Source organism: Amblyomma mixtum, chromosome 7, assembly GCF_055824585.1.
Source record: "Amblyomma mixtum isolate Tamu chromosome 7, ASM5582458v1, whole genome shotgun sequence".
Lineage (NCBI taxonomy): Eukaryota > Metazoa > Arthropoda > Arachnida > Ixodida > Ixodidae > Amblyomma > Amblyomma mixtum.
Genome location: NC_143018.1, coordinates 86,845,250 through 86,871,668, shown reverse-complemented (window position 1 = coordinate 86,871,668; position 26,419 = coordinate 86,845,250). Strand labels below are relative to the sequence as shown.

Here is a 26,419-nt window from a genome sequence, read left to right as displayed (position 1 = left end):
ACCTAACGTGCTCGCCCAGTTGCAGTTAACGCAAAAAACTAAACTTGGCACTCTTGCTCCTGGCTGACACACCTGCTGAGGTCAACCTGAAATGCACCGTCACCGTTCCAAGTACTGCCAATCCACGGACGGTGAAAGAGATGAGTGAATCCGCAAGTAAGGTACAACTTTTACATGTCACACTCTGATCACCTACTGGCTAGTAGTGCACTGCACGGGCTCGGGCCAGCCCGAAAGCCCGGGCCGGGCCGGGACATGATTTATTTTGCCGGGCCTGGGCCGGGCCCGGGCCTGAAGTTGCGGGCCCGGGCCGGGCTCGGGCTTAAAGCTGCGGGCCCGAGCCAGGCTTGGGTCCGTACAGAAACGGCTGGTGTCCGACTTTTCATTCAATATTGCAGAGTGAAGTGCACAACTGCGGCATTGAAGCAGCGACACGGATGAGCTATGAGTTATAGTACGCGCTGAGAAAAAAACTAAGCTTTATTCATTGATTTATTTATTTCCTTATTTCCACGCCGCGGTGCAGTAAGAGTAAAATTCAACCGGCCTTAATTGGCCATTGATCATTCGCGTTCCCAAAACATACCATACACTATTAGAAATGCATTAGGGAAGAACATATTAGTTTAGGACGCTTATGGTCTTCAAGCACATACCATGAAATACTCAAGCCCTTTAGCTTTTCGTTTCTGCTGAAAGGTGACCAGTTCGGCTATGATCTCAACCTGTGAGATCGCGTTCAGTAAAAAAAATGTCATCGTACTGCTTGCTAGGCAGCTTTAATATTTATACTTCGCGGGCGGCAGAATATAACTGATTACAATCATGGGGGAACGCAGAGTAGACTAATGCGAGTGTATGCAGCCCTTTTTATTTGGCTCTCGGAACTTCCGAGTTTATCTTTGCCCACCTACACGAGATCACTCTCCAAAAGACGGGCCTGCCGAGAACTACTCTTCATCACTTCCTTCTGGGTTAAAAAGAAGCAACTTTCTTTGAGCCAAACTGCGGTTTCCGAACCTTTGTCGGCCAGTTCCTTATCGGTGCAGTAGCAGTCTACTTGCTCAGAGTGAGCAGTGTACCTCAAGCAAGCGTTACTGTGAAACGGGCCGGGCTTCACTCCGGGATTCAAGGGCCGGGCCGGGCTCACTAGAGCGATAATTTAGCGGGCCCGGGCCGGGCCCGGGCTTGAAGCCGCGGGCTTGGGCCGGGCTCGGGCTTCAGGTCTCGGGCCCGGGCCGGGCTCGGGCCTCAAATTGAGGCCCGTGCAGTGCTCTACTGGCTAGACTGAGACCAAATGCAGTGGAATCTTGATGATACAATCCCGGTTGATACAAATTTGTAAAATGCCTCGGCCAGAGTGGATTGTGTGCAGTGAGTGGAAATTCAGGTGTTTTGAACAACCCGTCACCTCACTGTGCCTGATATGAGTGCACGAGCTGCACTAAGTACTTGCTGCCTGTACATCGCTGACCTTGAAATCACCAGACGCGCAGTGCACACCCCGAGGAGTGAGCGGCGGCGTGCAGACATAGGTAAGCCCTGTCAAGCGAAAACAGGTCTGTGCAAATTCTGCACACGAATTTTGTTTGTTTCGGATGGCACAAAGTTCGGTTGACACAAATATCCTTCGTGACCCTGTGAGATTATTATAATCGAGATTCAACTGTATAAGAGACAAAAACGTGAGGATAATGTTTGAGAAAGAGTGCCTACCCAAAAAAGTAAGGCATGTGTGCCTGCAACGCCGAATCAGCGCAGTCAGTGTCTAGCACAAAGTACACCTGATTACCCCTAAAATTCACAGAACATGACAGCCGTGAATGACATTCAAGTGAATTCCCTGTGGCCCTGGCCACGCAACCTGCCAATCCTGCTTCAGACATCTGCCACATTCTGCAAGCTTTTGCAGCCCACGGCACGCTGAAGGACAGGTGTTCATACAGTACAGATCTGCCCTGCAGCCTAACTGAGTACAGCAGAACCAGAGAAGGCTGGTTGCCCAATCAAAGTGCATTCGAAAGTGGGGGAGGGGAGAGAGAGAAAGAGAGAGAGAGGGGGAGTGACAGAGGAGTCCAAGCAATGGGAGGCCATCGAGACAAAATCTTCCTCCCAGAGCAAACGAGGCTTGTTTTTTCCCTTTCGATGGTTCTCTGCTGGCACTGCTGCTGCTGCTATTCTGAGTCTCAAAACGACTCGGTGAAGCAGCTTTCCTCACCTCGTCGTCGTCCTCCTCTCGTTGCCGGCCGACCTCGTAGAGGCGACAGACGCTCTCCGAGCTGCTCATCGTGGCGTCCCTGGTGCCCTGGTTCTGCTGGAAAAATGGCCGCAGTGACGGTTAGTTCAAGAGGGACGTCCCAGCAGCAATGCATTTTCCCCAACACCCAATGCACTTCAGCCTGTGGTGCAATGACCACAATGAGACCCATGCTACACTGACTACGGTGCAAACACTGATCAAATGCGCCCTGTCTTTGTCACACTTTGTGGAAACCCAGCAAGCTCCAAAGGCTGACCGCAACTAGCTTATGCGGCAGTGAGAATAGGGCAGCTGGCACACAATGTTCCCTTGGAATGAGTCTCTTAACAGCTCTGTACACAATTTTTTTTTGCTTACGTAGACACTGTTAGCGGTGACAAGAACCGCACAGCTGGGGACTAGGTGCAAAATGCATGCACACCATATCACTGCACAATACACAGTATAAATGCACGACGAGTCACACTGCTCTCACCAGGCTCCCACCAACTAGTACTGACTGCAGTCAGTTCCAATTTTTCACTGCAGTCATACCTGGGCACAGCATTTCTACTCCACATGCGCAAACAAAACTTCCTGCTTCAGTGTCACATTGCAGGTTTACCACAATACAAGAGCATAGTTTGGTGCAGTGGGCAAGCATTCTCATTGCTGAAACTGTAGCGTGTGGCACCCTGCCATGCACACCAGTGCACTGTCACTTCGTCAACATGGCATACTCGTTATTCACCTCAGGCAGTCAAAAAGGTTTAAAGATGCTGCACCGCAGAGGTGATCCGAAGTCAATTTCTAGAGAGACCAGAACTAAACAGATCAAGCGCAGCTGGCAATATTCAGTGTGTTTACGAAAGCCTCAAAGCATTCTTAAGAACACAAGGGCCTTTCGCATTCTGGAACCCCCCCCTTAAAGGGACTATGAAACAAATTAATTGAGATTACGTAAAGATAGGCAATCCATCACTCGTCACCCCAGCGAAAGAATTTTCGAGCTAGCATGAATAACAACGAAGTTATAGACGATTAAAAATCACGCTCCTCCTCTCCCCCCTCAACTCATACACGTGGAGCACCAAGAAAAAATAAAGAAAACAGCTCCGGGACTGGGCTCCGCCCATGAATACGTCATTCGCTGACGTTCGGTTTACGACTTCCGGTTGTCGCACTCCCGAGGAGCAGCGTGCGTCGGCAGCGTCTCTCCGGTCTCGGCGCTTTCTTTGCTCCCGAACTCCCGGCAGAAAGAGGCGGCAGAGGTAAATTGAAAACATATGCGTGAAGGCAATGCCCTGGCCCGCGCTTGCCCGAGGGGGTCGCGCGGCGCCTCAAGCAGACGATTTTCACCGCTACCGGAAGTGTGCCCGTGACGTCGTAGCTGCCGCGGCTCGAGCGAATGACAGCGTGTGGTGGCCTACCGACGTCATGGGACTAGTGACGTCTGTTTTCCCGGTTTTGGTTTCAAAATCGCTCCCTACGAAGACACCAAACGGCCCGCGAATTTTAAAAAACGCGATTTTTAAAAAGCCATAATAAATTGCCGGCTCAGTTCCAAAGACTCATACTTGGTGTCAGTGCTTGTGAGCATAACTTCTAACATTTGCAAGCGGCTTCTAATTCTTTTCATGGTCCCTTTAAAGGGACACTGAGGAGAAATTGAAGTTGACTTGCATCGACAGAATACCAGCTCCTGATTACAAAAACGCCACTCATACTGACAACAAAGCTCTTGTGACGAAGAAAAGAGCAATAACCAAAATACAGGTATCGCCACCACAGGCCAGACTCGCAAGTACAAGCGTGATGACGTCATAGGACAAAACAATGTTGCTAGAACCAATGGTTCTAGCAACACTAGGACACGAGAAGCCACGAATCACTGAGGCGCAGCAAATGCATGCGCAAATCTTCTTGACGTCGCCAGATGGCGCCACGTAGCCGGCAGCTGCGCGCGCTCCTGCAGCGCCGGGACCAATCAGCGCCTGCATGCTCACAGCGGTATGCGGGCTCCCGGTACTCCGCTAACGGTAACAAGGTACACGGTATGCTAAAGGTGTCTATTTGCGAGAACTTCGTTGACGACTTCGAGAACGGGATCCATTGTAACGCTGGCAAAACGCCGGTGCAAACGTAAACGAAGCGACGGCCGCAATAGCCGACAGATGCCTTCAACGTGCGGCCAGCGGTAGCTTTCTTTTCGGCTGCTGCCAGGCCGCACTGCTGGCCGTCAGAAATCACGGAGTCTGCGTTATGTCATGTGCACGTCATGTTTCACGTCACTTAGTCCTGTGTCGTCATAGGAGAATCCCAAGTTTGAATCAGAGCGGAGGGAAAAACTTTTTCAACTTCGAATCCAAATTTATTAGAAATAAAGGCATCTTTTGCTGCCGGCCAAGTGGCAACAAAGCCATGAAATGCCGAACTATCGGATTTTCTATAAAAAAAATATTAATAGAGCTCTCCTCAGTGTCCCTTTAAGGGGGGACGCTACCTTTGAAAACCGAAAAATCGCGAAAAAGTCGATTTTTGGAAAGTATATATTCCGTTTGTATATGTTATAAACTACCTTTTCTGTAATTATCAATGCCTAATTCGCCGTAAAAGTATTGAAAATTAGAAATATAACACGCCACAGTTGCCCCTGAGCTGCGAGCAAGCGCCGAAAATGCTCCAACTTCGCGCGCGCACCATTCCTCCCACGCTGAACCGAGCGCCGCCATTTTGGTCTTGTTTTGTTCGTGAATTCTTGCGCTTTTCTTTGCTGCTTCCGGCGGCGACGGCGGCAGCGTGCTCGAGGCGTGGCTAGCTTTTGATTGGGGGCCTCACGGCTGCTTTCGAGTTTCCCGCGTCCGAAATCCGAGGCTACGATTGGACCAAGCGCGCGCTCCTCGAGAACGCGGGGGAACGGGCGGCTGCTATTGGCTGCTGCGCGCGCTGACGCGATGGTCTCCACCGGCTGCTCGCTCTCCTTTGAGCGGTGTGTTCGTTCGCCTTTCGCCAGTTTTGCGATCGCCGTCTTCACAGTCTGTCGCCGTGCCCTTTGAACAGTGTCGTGTAACTTGTTGATCGTTGCGCGGTCGGTCACGATGCCTACAACGAAATTCAAGACGCGACACGCGTTCGGTGCACGGACGCATTCTATGAGGTCCATCCGCATGGCGAAGCGCGCTGCCGACGACTGCATCGACGCGTCCAGCGTCCTATATATGTACTGGTCGGTCAGCGGCGGAGAAAGATGCCCTGCGCATGGGCAAGGCTGAGGAACAGAATGAAGTGACAACTCAGAGGCGGCAAAAAAAAGAAAGCACGGAGACAGCTCCAGTTATTCAGCAGGATCGTTTTAGACCAGGAAATGTCAACTTTTGAGGGTCATTTTCTCTGAATTTTTAATTTTTTTCCTTGTATGGCTGCTCACCGCAGCATATCTCAGAAACCACTCATCGGATTTCTGTGTGGTCTTTTTACCCGATACATAAATAAATTTTGGGGGGCAAGAAAAGCCAATTTATTAAAGATATTGTGTTTGGAATTGTTGATAAATAAAATTTGGTTAATTAGTGCATGTCTAGTAGTAATTAAATTCAGTGATGAGCAAAAATTTTTTACCAAAGAATTTTCGAAGGGCCTTGTTGCCTGAGGTGCCTATCCAGGAATTATCATAAATTAACTTCGTAGTGCCAACACATTCTGCATATTCTCCTGGCCTGCCCCAAGAACCCTTGTAAACCACCTCGATATACTCCTGTAACTTCAGAACCAGACGGCACAACTCTGTGAAACTTAGTAATTCTTCAGGTGTTTATGCTGTGAGCCTACCCTGAAAATTTCATCAAGATATCTCAGGAAACAAAAAAGTTGGTGTTCTCTCAAACTTCTAAGACCATTTTCTCAGAATCAATATTTTGCCTGGCGTGGCTGCTAGGGAAAACCATATCTTGGGAACCACTTATCAGAATTTCATGGGGTTTCTTTTGCACCATACCTGAATAAATTTCTGAGGGCAAGACAAGCCCGTTTTTTTAAGATATTGTCTGTGGAATTTGTAATAAACAATTAAAATTTGGTTAATGAAGGTCTAATAAGTAACACTAACTTCAGGGCTGTGCTAAAATTTTTCAGCAAAGAAATTTACAAAAAGGGCCTTGTCTTGCCCTGGGGTACCTATCCAGGAATGACTATGCTGAATTTCAAGGTGCCAGCACATTTTGCAAATTCTCCAGGCATGTCCCAAGGAACCCATGTAAACCACCTTGATATACTCCTATAACTTGAGAACCAGTGGGCACAGCTCCATGAAACTTGGTAGTTCTTCAAATGTTTGTGCTACAAGCTTACCCTGAAATTTTCATCCAGATATCTCAAGAAATAAAAAAGTTGATGCTCAAGGGTAGCCTCCCCCCTTAAGAGATGGCTTTCTTTCAAAAGGACATAGCAGCAAACTGGCTGATGACACCATAGCTCACTGCTACACCAAGCAAACTCCCATTGAAGAAGGCAGGCACTAAATGCATTGGTAGTGAAAGAACCCAGGAAAAGCAGAAAAAAAATGCAAAAAACAAATACCGCATATACCTGCATAAGGGCTGCGCTTTTTTTTAGAGGCCTTGACGGGGTGCAGCTGTTATACAGGACTGTCACTTTTTCATAAAATTTTTCCGCTTACAACACGGCTACAACTGCGTGTCTCCCTTTCATGTGGAGACCCCATCTATAGGACGAATTCGCACAGCACCATCGAATCCTTCAATACATAATGCACCAAAAGTATGGGTGATACGACCGGCATGCCAGCAGTGACAGCTGGCATAATTAGCTTCCTGGCGTAGAATAGGCAGGTAGATCTCGTTACTAGTAGACGTCACTTGACCACTTGAAGTCATTAAAGGTGCACTGAAGAGGAATCTGAACTCGTCTTTTTGCCGCGGGAACTCGATCCACACGTTCCGAGCATTCTCAGAAACTTTGATATATTGCCCTGTGTGGCTGATTTTCCTAAGTAAACCGAATTAGCGTCCGGCTCCCGCCTCTTTTTTTTTTAATTCTCCCTCGTACGGTGGGCAGAGTCGACCAACGCATGGAGTGCCTTTCAGCCAGTGCCGCAGCAGCTTGCCGCTCTGTCATCGGCGGGGTAATACGTAGTAGTCCGCAGAAGCAAATAGTCCGCGCGTATTTTTATTTCTGTGGGCTTATTTCGCAGCTATATTATCTGCAAATTAAACTATGTATTCACAGAAACCTAAAAAACAAAATAAAGCGAAAGAAAAGCCTCCACGGAGCTGGCTGCAAGGCACTCCACGCGTTGGTCGACTCTGCCCACCGTACGAGGGAGAATTAAAAAAAAAAGGCGGGAGCCGGACGTTAATTCGATTTAATTAGGAAAATCGGCCACACAGGGCAATAAATCGAAGTTTCTAAGAATGCTCAGAACGTGTAGATTGAGTTCCCGTGGCAAAAAGACGAGTTCAGATTCCTCTTCAGTGCACCTTTAAAGATCCTCCGAAGAACCGACACTGGACTGACAGTAATGATTGCTTTGTTGACTGTTCACAGCAGTGTTCCATGCATACAACCCACAGGAGTCTGTGTGAGGTGGCATTCACCTAGCCCAATTTTCCACATGCTTAGCCTATGAAGGCCTTGTGGAAATCAATCACATGTTCTTTTAAATGTGAGGTTATTGCACGATGGGAAACTGATAACAATGTTGCTAGACCTTTTATGATAAACTGTGACTAGATTCAAAGTACCTTCGTTGCTACTTAGTCACGAAGTATGCTAGGCCTAGCTACTTCCGGGCGAACAGCGCACTACTACAGCACGTATTCCTCCGGTGTCCAGGCCAGGCGTGTTGCAGCAGGGAAATGCACCACTAGCATGGGAGTACCCCATTCTAGGTGTTCCAATAACATTTTGGTCTTCTCGGTGTGGACGCCAAGCGAGCAAGACGAGTCAGCAGCACCGAGGCACCATGTGTTCGCAGTTTCAGGAGGAGTCCAGCGTGTGGGATGATACAGCCGTGGTCATACTGAGTGTCACAGGCAGTCTGTTACCTCTCAGCAGAACACACTGTGCTGGCAAAATTATGCACAAATTAAACAATTCTTCCGGTTGACACTTTTTATGCGAAGCATATTAACGTAGGTTTCGGGCCTTCGCGCGACGCCCGGCGGTGAGATCACATGATGTGACATCACGTGATGACATCACACCGGCTGCAGATGGGGCCTCATATCGCGCCGTCGGACGTCGCCCGGCGGAGGTCTCCACGCTTCGGTTCGCGCCGTCGCGCGCGACGCGGCGCCACCATTGCTGCATCACGTGATATGTGACGTCACGCCAGGGATGAGGCGGCGCGCGCCTGCCGTCGCGTCAGTCTCTATGCCCGCAACCGCCAGCGTCTTTGCGCCGGGCGTGTATGCGGTCAAGATGCCTCCAAACGCTAAGGACATGCTTCGCATCCACTGGGCTTAACCTTGATAAGCCTCCAATTTTTTCTTTCGAATTATGGGCTGCCAAGTTGGGGAGTGTGGCCCTCACACAAAATATACACGGTATACATGAGCCTGCTAGGCTTAAAGACGCAGAAACGCTAGTGCTGTCTACATGAGCATGCTCAAAGGGCACAACTGAAACCACATGCGAAGCAGTGAACAGAGCGCAGGAAAGCTGCCCACCTCCACAACGGCCAGGAAGTAGTCCGACTCGTCTGGCTTGAGGTCGTAGATGTTGCGCTTGATGTCGATCGTAGCTGGAACAGAACAAGCAGGGCCACAGTCAAACCGAGCGGGAAGCTGCACCCTTGACGAATCCAGCAACTGAGGAGAGCGGTGCGATGAAAGAGCTCCGCAGTCGTGCTTAGTTGCTTTGCTTTCCCGGGACCTGTACCTACTCGCTCAAGTTTTCAAAGAGTAATGATTTCTCTCAAGCTGCTGATGTTCTGTCTTGTTACTCTGTAACTTACTACCCCTTGCCTAATACCTCTGCAGTTACAAAACAAAAATACTTCTAAAAGCAGACCATGCAGAAGCCCTACGAGGAACAAAATTCCGCACGGAGCATGGGTACTGCCGCTGCAGCCAATGGGGCATCAGTGCTACACACACTGTCTCACAACTGCCACTCATTCTGAAACAAAGTGTTTTTGCAACGCAGAAGCTTGCACAGGTCCACCTATTGATACAGACTGCAGTGGTGGCGAAACAAGCCACGAATGAATGCTGCCTTGCTGTCTTACTCTCAAAACTGACCCAGAGCGTATTCAAGTGCCATGCAACAGGTTACAATCCTTGCCACCAGGTCAACTTGTAAAGATCCAGAGTGGTATTTACCAGAATATAAGCAGTGCAAAACGGTCTCTGCTTTTCAAAGCTGCCCAGCAACAAAAGCATGCACTACATTTATGACCTTGCTTACCACATTAAAACTAGCCAGCATAATTCTGACCAAGGCTGTTATGCACTCTGAGTAAACTAAGTACAGTAGAACCCCGTTCATACGTTTTTCACCGGACCGGGAAAAAAAAAACGTAACAGCCGGGAAAACGCAACAGTGAGGAAAGCACCGAAAATTAATGAAAACAGTGCAGCTTTGACTTGAAACAATTTATTTCCCCAAATTGGACTTTAAAAAATCGAGAACGGTGGATTGCAGTTTTTTTTCGCTCGCTGGAAAGAACAACGCGTTTCTCAATAGCAAAGGCCACATTGCTGTCAGCGTCGCTTTGCGGTGCGGCCACACCGCACGCAGCAGTGCTGTGCAGTTCACGCGCTCACTGCAGTCCACGCGCTCACTGCAGTCCACGCTGAAGCGACGTTGTGCACAGCGTCAAGCACTGAAATGTTCGTAGGCTGCTCGCCGCGCTGCTCCGCGTAGGCCGCCCTGACTGCCTGTCGACTGCGTTTAGTATGTCCAGCTTTTCCTCAAGGGGAAGCGCCTTCCGCTTACGCGACGCTATCACGCCATCAAAGCACGATAAAGATGTTGTTGCGACTGAGAGAAGGATGAAAAGGAAATTGCAGGGGCCTGCCTACTGGCTCCAGCCGAGCCACCACCGCTGTCACTTGCAGATAGAGGAGAGGTGAAAGATAAGAGGAAAGAAAAAAAGAAAAGAAAAGACGCGCGTCGGCGGACGCTGGCTGAGAAAAACAGATAAGCGACCGCAGCCGCGCGCCTCCTCGTCACCACCTCCCACGATAAAGATCGCGGCATTCGGCGTTCGCGAGGTAGATAGCCATCTAGTGGCGGCCTCTCCAACTCGCGTGCGGCTTCTTGCAGCCAGTTCCGTAGCCAAGCCTGGCCAAGACTAGTCAAAAATCAAAATGCCGGTTGGCGCGCATTGCCCGGGCGGTTTCGGGGAGCCCGGTTGCGACGTATCATGCGGGATCGTTTCCTCAGCTACGACGTAACAGCGGGGTTCCCAATACATTGGATCCTATAGAAGCTATGCCCGGACCCGAAGAAAACGACGTAACAGCCGGGAAAACGCAGCAGTGAGGAACGTAACAGCGGGGTTCTACTGTAGACTAAACAGAGTAGGCAGATGTAGCCGCAACAGGTGACAGCCAATCTGAGGCTGTGTGATGTGCTAACTGCCCGCAGCAGTCCACGTTTGCAGCATGATGACATACGCCACCCTCTCAAGTAACTCTACAGCTACAAGGATGAACTAAGGTAAGCAATATGTCAGTGCTGGTACAATTTCAACCAAAAGTATCAAAACCTGCTGAACAAGATGGCGGAGGAGATGGCGCGAAGATAAATAGCATATTGTTCGCAGTCCCTCTGCTTCCACTAGTTTCTCTGACCAATGTACTCCTCCTGCTTTTGCTGCTATCAATAAATAGTACCCGTGTTGCCGGTGTGGGTGCGTTTTGATTCCCCTTTTGCACGAAAAAACAGGGTGACGAAGAGAATTACACCCATCTCCAGCACTGTTCCAGATGCCAACACTTGACATGTGCCTGAACGGAGTCACGCACAACTTTTAAAGAGAAATCCGCGCAGGTTTGTCAAACATTTGTAGATCTACAACAAAATTAGAGCGGTTACGTATGGATGTTGAAAAGTATGCTCACTTGAATGTAAAGCGAGTTTCTTTTTTTTTTTTTACTGTTAATAAAAGAAAATGCATTCCTCATGCTGTAAACCAGAGGGTCCTTATCTTTCTAGTCTCGAGGAACCCCAACAACTTTCAAGAGGTGCTGATGAAACCCCCACCCGCTTGGCTTCTATCCGTTCCTACCTGACAAGCATGCAGAAAGGGGCGAGTCAAAAAATGCCCAAACTCAGTTAACGACATCCTAGTTGAAATTAAGAGGAAGAAATGGGCTTGGGCAGGGCATGTAATGCGAAGGCAAGATAACCGCTGGTCCTTCAGGGTAACGGAGTGGATTCCAAGAGAAGGCAAGCGTAGCAGGGGGCGGCAGAAAGTTAGGTGGGCGGATGAGATTAAGAGGTTTGCGGGGATGCAGTGGCCGCAACTGGCGAAGAACAGAATTTATTAGAGAGACATGGGAAAGACCTTTGCCGTGCAGTGGGTGTAGTCAGGCTGATGATGATGATGTATGGTGAACCAGCCTACTATGAGAAATAACGTGCGATTAGCCCCAGAATGAAGTGCATAGAGGAGAGGGGGGGGGGGGAGGGAAACCTAGAAGGAGCTCCAAGGAACAAGAACCCCTGCCGTAAATTACCAATTATTACTGAATAACTGAGTTATTTTTTCCTGTTCCACGCCGGAAAAAGTGACTCTCCTGTTAAAATAGCGGTCACGTTGCATTTTCGGCAAATATGGTAAAGTTAAAATTAAGTTGAATAAAAGGCCACCACCGTCTGGAAGACAAAGTAATGAGCGTTAGCTGTTTGGTTTACTAGAATTGATAAGAATGACATTGAAGGGAGGTACACCAATGGTTGTTTCTACAATGCTATTGTAGACAGCGCTACAAGTCTCCATGCGAGATGTGCTGTTTTCTAGTTGCTGCCACAGATGGCGCTGTGATCTCAGGGCGGTAGCAGACCCCACGAAATCTCGAAATGTGATAAGTAAGAGTTAACTAAAAAAAAAGGAAAGAAAAGCTGAATATTGATTATCAAGAGCCTGTTTTCGCCATAAAAGCTAAACTGTCATTCAGTTGAACAGCTGTGTAGCGGGGGTATGACTTGATCTTAAGAAGCCCTGCCTCTTGTGCAAGACGGGATAAAGCAGGGGCTCACCGATGGAGGAGTAGTCCGATGCGTGGAAGGTGCGGAAGGAAGAGCTGAAGAGGCGTGCCGAGTCATCATCGTCCTCGGTGAGCACGGCCCCGTAGAGCACGTCCCCGGCCCCGTTGAAGGTGACCTGGCACTGGTCCAGCGCTGGGACCGTGTGCAGGAGCCGGAAAGTCCGCAGGTCCCACACCTCCGAGTTGGAGATCACCTGAGGGAAGGCGGCAAGAAAGGAGAGACGCTATACTCTGGAGGAGACCTACGCGCATGCAAGAACAAGCACTAGAGAGTTAGGGCCAGTGAAACACTGCTCCCACAGAACTTGACAGGGTCAAAAACAAACAATTAAAAAAGAAATAACGATTATTAACTCAATTTAGAAAAAAAAGTAAACAGCAGAAAAATAATTATAACCACTGAATACACGGTTATGAAAGATGTTTTTTTGTGAGCACATTCCAAGTATGCCCTTTAATTTAAAGTAAAACAAGTCCTTGTGCACTTACGTTATATTGTCACGAATATTACACAGCACACAGAGACACAAGAACTGCTCCAGTCTGCCGAGCGGTCACCAGCAAGAAGACGAACCACTTCTTCTTCCTCGTCACAAGCGAGATGGCGAAGCACTTCTTCTTCGTCCACTTCTGTGCTGTATCATTGCTCCCTCCCCTGCAGCATCGCCTCGATGCGGGCCGCTTTCACAGAGGGGAAAGATGGGGTGGACACGGAAAGTGAGACACAGCTATCACGACACACAACTGGCGGCACTCAGCGTCAAGTACAATCAGCAGGACGGTCGTGGTACGGCTTCATACGAACGACGTGCACAACATCCGGATGCGGTGGTCTGCGCGAAGGGCGGCCTGGGGTTGCCGGTGAAACTTCGTACGTCACGTCGCTAATGCGGCGGAGAACTCGGTAAGGTCCGAAGTATCGGCGCAGTAACTTTTCGGACAACCCACGGCGACGAACTGGTGTCCAAACCCACACATGGTCGCCTGGTTCGTACGTAACAAATCGCCGTCCGAGATTGTAGCGGTCAGCGTCGGCGTGCTGTTGACGGTGTATTCGCTGCCTGGCCAGTTGACGTGCTTCTTCAGCCCGCTGAACGAAAGTGGCGACGTCAAGATCTGGCTCTAGGTCACACTGAGGGTCGACGGGCAACATGGCATCCAAAGAAGTAACAACTGGACGACCGAAGACAAGCTGGAAGGGCGTGAGCCGCGTTGTCTCTTGCAGGGCCGTATTGTAAGCGAACGTTACGTATGGGAGAATTTGGTCCCACGTTTTATGCTCCACATCCACATACATGGAGAGCATGTCGGCCAGGGTTCTGTTAAGGCGCTCTACCAAACCATTTGTCTGTGGGTGGTACGCTGTTGTACACCTATGGCTGGTGTGAGTCAGATCTAGGACTGCCTGAGTCAAGCGGGCTGTGAAAGCAGCTCCACGGTCAGTAATGATAACCGCAGGAGCGCCATGACGCAGCACGATGTTGTGTACAAAAAACGTAGCTACTTCGACAGCAGTTCCGTTTGCAAGCGCCGTTGTCTCAGCGTACCGCGTCAAATAATCCGTCGCGACAGCAATCCAACGTTTTCCAGTGGATGACTTCGGGAAAGGGCCGAGTAGGTCCATTCCCACTTGTTGGAAAGGCGTCTTCGGAGGCGCTATGGGATGTAGAAATCCTGCGGGTTTGAAGGGAGGAGACTTACGGCGCTGGCAGTCGCGACAGGTTTTGACGTATGTCCGCACTGATGGAAGTAATCTTGGCCAGTAGTACCTCTGCCGAATCCTCGCTAAGGTACGACTGACCCCCAGGTGGCCGGCAGATGGTTCGTCGTGGCAAGCGCTCAAGATATCAGGTCGCAACTCGGACGGGACTACGAGCAGAAATGTTGCAGTGTTGCTCTCAAAGTTGCGCTTGTAGAGGACGCCGTTCTGCAGAGTGAAGGATTTGAGTCCACGAAGAAAAACACGAGGAATGCGGGGACCGTCGCAGCCTTCCAGGTACGCGATGAGCGGCGCTAACTCTGGGTCTTCCCTTTGAAGCTGCGCCATATCGGTTGCGCTAACAGCACCAAGGAAAGAGAAGTCTTCAGTGATTTCCGGGGAAGCAAGGTCCACTGGCGCGCGTGATAAACAATCCGCATCTTGGTGCTTCCGCCCCGACTTGTACACGACCGTTACGTCGTACTCCTGCAAACGGAGGCTCCACCTCGCCAACCGCCCAGATGGATCTTTGAGGCTGGCCAGCCAGCATAACGAGTGGTGATCACTGACAACGCGAAATGGTCTTCCGTATAGGTATGGGCGGAACTTACTGATGGCCCAGACTACCGCAAGACATTCTTTCTCAGTCGTTGAATAGTTGCATTCCGAGCGCGAAAGTGTACGGCTTGCGTATGCGATGACTCGTTCGGCGCCATCCTGCCACTGTACCAGGACCGCCCCAAGGCCTACGTTGCTAGCATCAGTGTGTATGTCGGTTGCTGCGGCGTCATCGAAATGGGCGAGTATCGGTGGACGTTGCAGGCGGTGGCGGAGCTCCACGAAAGCATCCTCTTGGTCGCTTCCCCACAAGAAGGGTGTGTCGTCTCTGGTCAGCGCTGTTAAGGGTTCAGCTATTTTGGAAAAATCTTGGACGAATCGTCGATAGTAAGAGCACAGTCCCAAAAAACGTCGAAGGGTCTTTTTGTCAGTGGGACGCGGGAAACTGGAGACAGCAGCGGTCTTGTCGGGATCTGGGAGAACACCGCGCGCGCTGACAACATGGCCGAGGAAACGAAGCTCCTCAAAACCGAAATAGCATTTCTCGGGCTTGATCGTAAGTTGCGCACATTGGAGCGCCCGGAGCACTGTGCGCAGCCGCTCCAAGTGTTGCTCGAAGGTGGGCGAGAAAATGACGACATCGTCCAGGTATACGAGGCACGTCTGCCACTTGAGCCCAGACAATACAGTGTCCATCATGCGTTGGAAAGTGGCCGGCGCTGAGCATAGTCCAAACGGGAGCACCTTAAATTCGTATAGACCATCAGGCGTCACAAAAGCAGTTTTCTCGCGGTCTCGCTCGTCCACCTCTATCTGCCAGTAGCCGCTTTTGAGATCCAAGGAGGAAAAGAACCTGGCATCACGCAGTCTGTCGAGTGCATCATCAATCCTGGGGAGCGGGTAAACGTCCTTTTTCGTCACGTTGTTCAGTTTGCGGTAATCGACACAAAATCTCAGGGTGTTGTCTTTCTTTTTCACGAGGACTACCGGTGACGCCCATGGACTTGTCGACGGTTGAATGACATCGTCGGCGAGCATTTCGTCCACTTGCCTTTTAATGGCTTCGCGTTCCGTCGTAGAAACGCGGTATGGGCGCTGGCATGCGGGTGGTGTAGTCTCGTCGGTGATGATGCGATGCTTTGCGACAGGCGTACGACCGACCCTGGAGCTTGTGGCAAAACAACCCGCGAAGTCGGTTAGAAGCGCCGAGAGAAGAGCCTTCTGCTCAGGCGCCAAATCGGGATTGATTCTGACGGACGGAAGGACAGGGCATGGTGGGGCCTGGTCTTCAGGGCTTGTCTCCAGGGCGCACACTTGAGGCACCACAGCGAAGTCATGCAGGAAGGCGACAGCCGTGCCCTTGGCGAGGTGCTGCAACTCGTTGGCAAAATTTGTAAGGAGCACACTAGCACAACCGTCTTGTAGTTGGACGAGCCCGCGAGCGATGGCTACTCCCTTCTCGAGCAGCAGGGGTACGTGGCTATCAGCGACACCTTCGTAGTCGTGGAATAAATCATTCCTCACGAGAACTAGCACACTGGACCGGGGTGGCACCATTACGTCGTCGTCAACAAGTCGCAGAGCAGTGAAGCGTGAATCGTCTGTGTCAGTGCGTGCCACGGCCCGTTTCGTCGAGAACGTGACCCGTGATTCGTGGAGGTCAATGACAGCACCGTTCGTGTGGAGAAAGTCAAGACCGAGGATCAAGTCCCTCGAACACTCACGGAGGACTACAAACTCGCCGACGTACACAAAACCACGGATATCGACACGAGCTGTGCACCTGCCGGCAGGGATAATCAGGTGACCCCCAGCAGTGCGAATGCTAGGCCCCGACCACCCCGTCAATACTTTCTTCAGTTGTACGGCAAGGGCCAGGCACATGACAGAATAGTCGGCACCAGTATCCAGCAAAGCGGTCACGTCGATTCCGTCAATTTTGACGCACAAATCGGAGGTAGCGCGTCGGATGCTGTCGCTACTCGCTCCCGGAGAAACATCGTCACGTGGTAGTGGCGCAGGAGGATCTTCACAAGTCCCGGCATCAGCGGCCTTGCCTCCAGAGGCCGCTGGAATCAGTTTTCCCGGCGTGGACTGGGAGAACGGCGTCCGGAGTAGCCTGCGGCTTGACGGGGGCTTGGAGAACGGTAGCGTCGCGGCGACGGTGATCGAGCCTCCTGGTGGCCTGACGTGATGTGGTTCTGGCGCGACGACAGATGGAATGCTATCTCCTGCGGTCGTTCCCCGTTCTGAGGGCACGGGTCGTCCGGCGCGAAACCACGCAGGCCCACGCGGCGGTATGGGCACGCCCTGTAGAGGTGACCCGCCTCGCCACAGTGATAGCAGAGGGGCCGACGATCCGGGGCACGCCACACTTCACTCTTTCGCGGTCGCTGATAGGCTGGCGGAGCGTCACCACGAGGGGAGCTCGACGAGAGCACTGCTGGAGTCGCGGCAGTGACGTCGTACCCAGGGGCCTGGCGCAGGACGGACGCATACGTGGGCCTTGCATCAGGCTGGCGAGGAACCTCGGAAATCTGGTGCTGTTGTGCTGCCAGGCGCAGCTCGTCCCGGATGACTTCGCTCAGTGGCGTGAAAGATGGCGTCTCGGACGGCGTACGGAAGGCCTGCAGTTCCTCTCTGACGACAGATCGGACCAGCTCGCGTAGAAAGGCCGCGTCGATACCGGGAGGCATGGAGATGGGATCAGGCCCGAAGGTGTTGACGTCGCGATTGTACTGGCGGGCTCGCTGTTCCAGCGTCTTCTCCATAGTTGCCGCCTCGGTGAGGAACTCTGCCACAGTGCTTGGTGGGCTGCGCACGAGTCCTGCGAAGAGCTCTTGCTTGACACCCCGCATGAGGTGGCGAAGCTTCTTGTCTTCTGTCATGTTGGGATCCGCGCGCTTAAAAAGGCGAGTCATGTCCTCGCAGTACATGCGTACACTCTCGTTGTGGCGCTGGTTGCGCGAGTGTAACGCAGCTTCTGCTCGCTCTCGACGGTCTGCATTCGGAAAAGTGGCTTTAAGATTGCGGCAGAAAGCTTCCCAGGACGTAAACGAAGCTTCATGGTTTTCGAACCATGTCCGAGCCGACTCTTCAAGTGCAAAATAGACATTGTGGAGCTTACGGTTGTCACTCCAGCCGTTGTAACGGGCAACCCGTTCGAATATCTCGAGCCAATCCTCGGCGTCCTCGAACACGTCGCCATGAAACGACGGGGGTGTTCGTGGCTGATGACAGAGGATGTGCGCCGGGAGCGTGGTCTCAGTTGCCATGGCAGCTGGTGCCTCCGAAGGCCGGGGTTGCGTCGCCCTGGTTGCAGCCGGAAGGAGTCCAAATTCAGGGGACGCTCCACGGAGGCGGCGGCCGCGGCGCTGGTGAACTGGGGTGAGATCCGTATTGGTCGGTAGCCTACGCGGGTCTGGAAGCGTACCCAGCACCTCCACCAGATTTGTCACGAATATTACACAGCACACAGAGACACAAGAACTGCTCCAGTCTGCCGAGCGGTGACCAGCAAGAAGACGAACCACTTCTTCTTCCTCGTCACAAGCGAGATGGCGAAGCACTTCTTCTTCGTCCACTTCTGTGCTGTATCAATATGTTATGTAGGGTTGCCATCGTGAGCTTCTGCTGCAGGGAACTTTATCTAATACATGCAAATGGTTTCTCCCGATATCAAGGAATGCAATAAGGGTAAAATTATCATCCTGCCAATCATTGAACTCGAGTCGCAGGGTTTTGAAGCTGCCACTTCAGAAACAGAAAAAAAAAAAAAAACTCTTTCCCATTTCTGAAACCCACCTCAAAAAAACAGTGACCAGCCATTGATACGCAATGCGTGCTGCCAAGATGTGCTCCATTTGGTAACTGCATTTATCGCTAGTCAGCGAGTGGAAGCAGGGCTACAGGATAGAACAAACAACATAGCTTTTTATTTCACCGTTGAGCTTTTTACTGCATAAGTAATCCATTATTTGTCTTTAGAAAATAGAGCACGGGGCCGCTTGAGAACATTCATAGCATTTGAAGCACACCTGTTCAGAAGAACCCTGACTAGGAGGCTTTTGCTGTACCCTGCACTCTAAGGCTGAGTGGTGACGGTATCTTACACATCAGTGTTCTTTAAGAACCCTGATGGGTGCGTTTAGGGTGGTATCTACTGCGATGAAAACCACCTCCTTGTTTCAGCTCGGTCGAGCTTCCTGAACGAAATGAAAAATATACTTATGCTTCCCATTAACGACTCTAGAGTTGCTAAGTAGTACCCTGATCACATCCTATCTCTGTTCTGTAAACAACCTCAGTGCCATTTCACTTCAATGCAACCACAGTATCTGAGTTCCCAGACCGCATGACTGGTACAACCGCAAAGGCGCCACCCGAGTGCAGGGGGGGGTTACCTCGAGGCCATTGGGGTGGAAGACGCCGTTGACGTGCGGGTTGAACTTGTCGAACTTGTGCAGGGCCGAGACGGAGCGCACGTCCCACAGCACCCCGTCCGACAGCACCAGCTCATCCGTCGGGTTGAACGTGGCCCGGTTGCGCGTGTAGTGGTTCGACAGGTCGGCATCGCGCAGCGTGGACAGCAGCGCCCCCGTGGTCGTGTCGTAGACGTGCGCCGTCTCGTGCCGCGTGCCCAGCACCCGGTCCAGGGACTGCTTGCCAAACTCCACGTAGTAGTCGTCGTCAAACGTCAGCCTGAAGCAGGTGCACGGAAGATATGAGAGAGAGGCATGGGCATGACATACAGTAGTGAGTCTCAAAAAGAGAAGGTCAAATAGCTTGTCAAGGTTTCCATGGAGGGAGCAGGTCATTTGAATAGTCCTCATCTACTGGAGCCTAGGAATAATGTTTTTAAGCTGCAGGTGACAAGGAAAACATAGATGCCTCGAAGCCAACCCACACTACTGTACCTCATACAGCGCTGACCGCCCGGCGTTTGCCACGGCACAGTTTCGTCTTTGCATCTTCAGTTATTCATGCTCTCGCTGCGATGGCAATGGAGCTTCATCAACAGCCAGAGCAAGTTTCACACTACCCATAAGCGTGTTCAGTGTTGGTGTGGGTGCAACACGCTGGAAGCCACCTAACACGGATGGGCGATGCCCGCACTGTGGGGAGACCTGTGATATCTTCCACATGGTGTGGGCATGTACTCAAAATCCCCACCTCCCCCCTTCCCCTACCCCTTCCAGAGAGGCATGGGAGACTGCCCTCCTCAATTGCTCCTCGCTTGAGACCCAAAGGGCTCTGGTGAAACGGGCGAGAGACGGGGCATTGTCATGCAGTGTCCCGGACTAGGGACGCCGACCATGTAGCGGGGCCACTCTGTGGCTCCCAAACTCTATTTCAACAATTAAAAGTCTTCACCACCACCGAACATAGTAGCGGCCAAGTGTCAATATAGAGCCTAGAGTCCCGCTTCGGCTGGTGTGCCATCGCCATTCCGCGTGCTAATGTAGGCTGTCAAAATGGCGGCACCCAGTAAAGCCCAATCGCGAAGTGACATTCACGATGTAGCATGCAACAAAGCTGCCACTGTTGCGACGTAACAGCCAGGTTCGTGTTGCACGGGTTTCCACATCCGAGTCGACATCCCTCAACTCACAGCTCTCGCTGCCCATATAAAAAGCAATTGTCAGTGCAAGCGATCCACCTAAACGGTGTGCAGTTTGAATTTTCATTGCCGGAACCAATTCGAACAAGAACATTTTCTTATTTTTTTTTTGATACTCGGAGCTCTGCACACCCTGGTAAAAGCAGGCACTGTCGATGGTGCGTACTACCCAAAACTCTTGGCTCCATGCATACCGTTTCACTTGTGAAAAAAAAAAAAAAAAATTACCTTTTTTTTTAGGAAAATTGACAACAATTTGAAGGAAGGGTTCACTGAACGGAAAGAAAAAGTTGACAGATTTTTTTTCCCCCCAAAATTTCACTTATTCCGTCCGTAATCAACAAAAACCGCACACTCGACAAGTCACATCTCTGAGTCACTTGAGCTTGTATGTGGCCAATGTTTAGCGTTGTTTGCTTCAAAAGGTGTTTGCTGTATCACAGCGCGATCCGACGATTTTTCAATAGTCAGCGGCGAGATAAAGCAAACATGCTGAACCCCGGACCTCACAGTCAGGTGAGCACTTTCTACACGAGGTTAAAAAAAAAAAACACTGAATTCTTCTAACTGTCAATAAATGAGGATGGGTTCATTATGCGAGTAAATACGGTACATTGACACCCACACAGCTTCCCAGTTTCAAATGATCATTTCTGTAAAACAATAAGATAAGAAATGTTTACTTATAAATGGCAATCATCCAGTACCTTGAGGGTAAAAACCGGGTTATCAATTTGATTTTATTTTCAACACTCATTTCTTAGCGTGGAAAGTCCATTGGCCATATTCCTGAAGGTTGTGCCAGTCCAGCGCAACTTATTGTGTTTTTCTTTAGTGTGCCCCTCTAAAAAGCTGCTGCCTTCCACAACTCACTTCTGGTCGAAGACATCCGTGAAGCTCCACAGTGACGACAGCGGTCTTCGCCACGCTGACGAGGTTAGCAGAAACTTCCCATCCTGCGCAAGTACAAAGAGGCTTTTAAGAACTGCCGGAAGCAACGCCTCCTACAAGAAATCTCGATGTCATGAGCAGAACACAAAACGTTGCCCACAAGCTAAGTATGGAGCACAACAACAAATCATTTGACATTTCTGTTACGCGGATGACACGCACTACCACCTTCTATGTGGTTCTGGAACTGTCAAGCCCTGCCACGGCTCTGGCTGAATGTAACTGGTATTTCGCTGATTCTATAGACCTCCTTCACCCCGCGACGTCACGGAGATGCGGTGGCGCTGATGTCAGTAGCGACTTTCGCGTGGTAGGCAAAACAGGTTCCGCCTGCCCATGCCTACCGCAGCCGCCGCAGCTGCATCGTGGCTACGCACTGCAGAGGTAGCATGTACTGACCAGCTGTGTCGTTGTTTATCCACGTAGTATCATAAAACGGAAAATTAGATTAGCCTTAATAGGTTTCTCGCATATAAATACCGCATTAGGAAATGGGCCGCGGTAGTAAAAGCGCGAAGTCTGGGTGTCGACAGGCGCTGCCAGTCAGCGTACTTCATAGCAGGGAAATTTTTGCGCTCGTTCAAATGAGCAACAGCATGGTACGCTTAAAACTGCGCAATGAAAAAAAAAAGCATGTAGCTACGCACGTACTTATCACCCAGCGCTGGTGTGCACGGGCGCCGGCAAGGTCATTCACCATCAACGAGTGCGTTATTTTGTTGATAGCACATGTTTTAACGTGTGTAGAAGTTATACGAAAATATAATGGCGTGTTTTAGGGCATTTAATATATTCTTGAAACTTTCTGAACATGACCGACATGATCATTTGATTCTAGTAGAAAGCAGTCTAAGTTGTGACAATCTTGCGCGGTCACGTTGGCATGCTTCGAACAGCGTACTTTAAGTGTGCTAAAAATCACATCCTTTTCATCGCATCATGCATGTGTCATAAGTTGCTTCATGAAGTAGTACATGATCGCGAAGCCTGTTTGGAAAGAAGCAACCGCAGGCGGGCTACCAAAAGAGCACGTAGCGAGATTTACAGGCGATGAGGCAATGAAAAGTTTTTTGTTTTTGATGCATGATATATGTAACCAAATTTGGTGCAAATATGAAATTGCTCTGGTAATTTTAGTAATGCGTTTGATTTTCAGCTATACCTGGTACTGTTCTTCGGTAATTACAATTAACACCCTCGTCAAGTCACCCCGGGTCTTGAATAATTAAGTATAAAGTGCGGAAAGTTTTTATGCCAGCATGTCCCCAAAGCCCTGTTCTCTATGATGGCGGTATTACTTCTTTTTTTATTAGATTATCAGTACTTATGCTTGCATAGTCACATGAAAACTTTTGTTATAAAAATAACTAACATACTACTGCTCCTGTAGGAAAAAAATCGGGACATTTATTGCACTTCTCTACGTATCCGGAACCGTTCGCGACAAATAGAATCATTCTATTTCCATTATTTACAAATTTAAGAAGGGGGGAGGGATGCCAATCACTGAAAATGTGGTAGATCAAAAAACAAACCTTTAAGTTCACTCCCTTGTTATGGCCTCTACGCTTTCGCTTTGGTCAAAGAAATGCGGCACTGAAATCAACGAAACCTCTGATCCCTCTTCGTAGTGATGCTACCATTGTGGTACTCCGTCGTTGGAAACCCGCAGAATTCGCGAAGTGCAAGGACCATCAGAAACCCCCTTACCTCACAATTTTTTACGACCACAGATCAAAAAACCGTAATTTTATGAATTTCTACTGAATATTTTGCTATATTTTTTCGTCACAAAACCAAAGACCCAGGGCTAGGAAAGAATATAATTTCAGGAATTCAAACTTTTCACTAAGTCGACCAGCTTAAGAAGGGGAGAAGTCGGCCTGGCTGGTGCCTGATCTGACGGCTAAAAACAGCGGTTACGCGAGACATGAGATCGGGACACTATCGACGCTGTCCCCACTTTTCGCACTGCGCGACACGTGTGTCAACAGATGGTGAGCGCACGTCGGCTCTGCCGAAAAAACGCCAGTGCTTACCTCACTACTGTCCTGAGGTAAAATCATTCTGGCTGGTGCAGAGTGTCAAAAACTTATCATTTTATTCAATGCCTAGGTACAATACACTGTGGCGAAATACGCCGTACATGGCCAATGCGAGTCTGTGTACTTCGAGGAATACTAAGTTGAAAGCATCAACCATTGCTATGATTCTTAAAAACTCAAAACGCGCCTACAAGCCTTGAAAACCGGCGCTGCGCCACCTCAACTCGACGCCACTCCCTGTCTTCTTGCCTACCGCGAGCCTGCAGCGACTGCAGCGCCACCTCGCTTGTTTGCAAACATGGAGGAGGTCTATAAAACGTATGCCATTATTAATGCTATCAGCTTCAGCTGCAAGCTATACTATATACCTTCCCACTATACACCTTCCTGCACGAAATCTTTTGTGACATCCTTCCATATGCAGCGCCGTCCTGGTTCTTTTTGTCCTACCTTTTTCTTCTGCATAGAAAAAAAAAAGGGTCTGTAATGCTGAAAATGAAATCACCCAGCTGAACTTTTCAACAATTTCTCCACGCTTTGTGCTCTAAATCATCATCATCATCAGCCTGACTAAGCCCACTGCAGGGCAAAGGCCTCTTCCATGCCTCTCCAATTAACCCTGTCCTGTACCAGCTGTGGCCACCATATCCCCTCACTCAAATTCCTTAATCTCATCTGCCCCCTGTTACGTTTGCTTTCTCTTGAAATCCATTCTGTTACCATTAAGCCAGTCCGTTACCACTGAGGACCAGCGGTTATCCTGCCTTCGCATTACATGTCCTGCCCAAGCCCATTTCTTCCTCTTGATTTCAACTAGGATGTCATTAACCTGCATTTGTTCTCTCACCCACTTTACCCGCTTCCGGTTCCTTAACGTTACACCTATCATTTTCCTTTTCACAGTTCGCTTTCATAGTTCATAGGTAGCCCTGATTTCATCTACTACAACCACTTACATGTTCCACCAAGTGCCAAGGCATGCACCCACTATTCTGATAAACATATCTACCCACGGTTTTGTCATCAACTCTCTCGCCACAGACAGTTAGCAGGCAATTAGTACACGTTCTTGCACCCTTCTACTTCAGGCAACTTCACTAAGCCAACAATGTTATCTTCATCAAAGCTGAGCGAGAGGCCCCGATGACATGACATCACCCATGACTTTGGCCCCGTTATGACAACGGTGGCATAACCCCACCTCACCTTCGATGGTTGGCAATGCGTGAGCTCCGACTCGTGGCAGGTGTAGGTGGCTTCTTCCTGCAGGCCACAAAGCAAGAATTCATTGATCGTCACTGCCAACACCCATCATGGCACACGGCGAGCATCCGGCAACACTGTTCAGAGGTGCACCAACTCACCAGACCCGTGTAGAGGTTGTAGACATGCAGCTCCCCGACCAGGGTGCCGAGGAAAAGGTACTGGGAACCAGCCTGGCAGGGGCAAGGATGGCATTGAGCGCAAATGAATGAGGGAAAAAAAAAAAGAACAAAGGACTTAAAAAAAGTGTTACTTCAAATGCAACTGAAGTAACACTTTTTTAAGGGGGGACACTGGTCTTGAAAAAAAAATTTTTATTAATGAAGTCACAGTTATGAAATCTTCAGGGAATATGTATTTTTGTGCGCTGATTCTAGATATGTCATTTAATTTCATGTAAAACAATTCCTTGAGCACTTATGCACTTTTTATGCAAGTATTTAGTGAAGAGTTTTGAAGAAAATTTGCTTCAGGAAACTCTCTGAAATGTATGCCATTAACACCAAGGAATACAATAAGGGTAAAATTGTCTTCCTGCCTATCATAGAAATTAAGTTATAGAGTTTTGAAGTTGTCGTTTCATAAATGAGAAGGTTGGTTGGTTTATGGGGTTTAACGTCCCAAAGCGACTAAGGCTATGAGAGACACCTCATAAATGAGAAGGAAAGTGTGTATTCCTGTTTCTGAAGTGGCAGCTTCAGTAACCTATTACTCAAGTTCTATGAGAGGCAGGATGATAATTTTACCCTTATTGTATTCCTTGGTGTCAAGAGAACCCAATGGCATGCATTTCAGCGAGTTTCCCACAGCAAATTTTCTTCAAAACTCTTCGCAAAATACTAGCATAAAAAGTGAATTAGTGTTCAAGGAATTGTTTTACATGAAATTAAATGAGATATCTAGAATCAGCGCACAAAAATACATGTCCACTGAAAATTTCATAACTATAACTAGATTAATAAAATTTTGTTTTCAAGACCAGGGTCCCCCCTTAAGTTCAGACGGCAAGCAATCAACCTCGCCTCCACCAGGCAGTGCCGTAAACTTGCATCTGAATGAAGCAGATATGCCAGACCAAGCTAGAATACGAGACAACAGGGATAACAGTTTCACAGTTGACCAGTTCGGTCCCGTAGATTAAACTGATTTGTTTCCATCCAGCATGCTATATATGAAAAAATTCAACTTCCTTTTCTCCATATCCCAACACGGAATGATCTGCAGAGTTGGACTGCCAATTGCTAATCCCGATGCTTGTGATGATAAAATATGGCCCGCATGCAATGATGATGTCAGCAGCATTTGTCTGAGGGCTAGTTGGTTCATGTTTTCAAGGCGGAACACTTTTAGCACAACACATAAAGGGGACAGGACAGGGGCTAATTCACAACTGTTTATTCAGAAATATGTACGCCCGTTCTTTTGTGAATAAACAGTTGTGAGTCAGAGCCTGTTTTGACCCCTTTATGTGCTGTGTTAAAAAAGTACTCCGCCTTGAAAACGAAGATGTCAGGGTAAAAAAGAAACGTTCACGTTTGCAAGACGACAAGGCCTCAAAACACCTCACTAAACATCAGTGCACAACAGTGATTTCATTCATTTCCACATTTCATTTGCCTGCAAATACAGACACTACACCACAAAAAAATGCTGGGCCAATAGCCAAAGCTAGTCAGGGCAACTGAAACACACAAGAAGAGTAAAAGAAAAAAAGAAATTTAACTGAATGAGTAGGGTTCCCTTGCAATTGTGTTCTGAAGTGGTGCACCAATTATTACTTTCTCCATCATAGTGCTGGCCATAAATTGC

The 26,419-nt window shown here is 49.4% G+C and overlaps 1 protein-coding gene across 5 annotated transcripts in view; it reads right to left on the bottom strand.

Annotated features, from left to right (window-relative positions):
* mahj (LisH and WD40 domain-containing protein mahjong) overlaps positions 1 to 26,419 on the bottom strand; it is a 92,029-nt gene that overhangs the window by 9,019 nt on the left and 56,591 nt on the right. For 4 of the 5 annotated variants that reach the window (XM_089553061.1, XM_089553064.1, XM_089553065.1 and 1 more), the window contains 7 exons: positions 24,712 to 24,783; positions 24,554 to 24,610; positions 21,225 to 21,307; positions 19,135 to 19,432; positions 12,467 to 12,668; positions 8,926 to 8,999; positions 2,219 to 2,314 (listed from right to left, as the gene is read on the bottom strand). In XM_089553061.1, coding sequence (XP_089409187.1) covers positions 2,219 to 2,314; positions 8,926 to 8,999; positions 12,467 to 12,668; positions 19,135 to 19,432; positions 21,225 to 21,307; positions 24,554 to 24,610; positions 24,712 to 24,783 — 882 coding nt within the window. The remainder of the gene's footprint in view (positions 1 to 2,218; positions 2,315 to 8,925; positions 9,000 to 12,466; positions 12,669 to 19,134; positions 19,433 to 21,224; positions 21,308 to 24,553; positions 24,611 to 24,711; positions 24,784 to 26,419) is intronic. The other variant, XM_089553063.1, reaches the window with a different exon arrangement.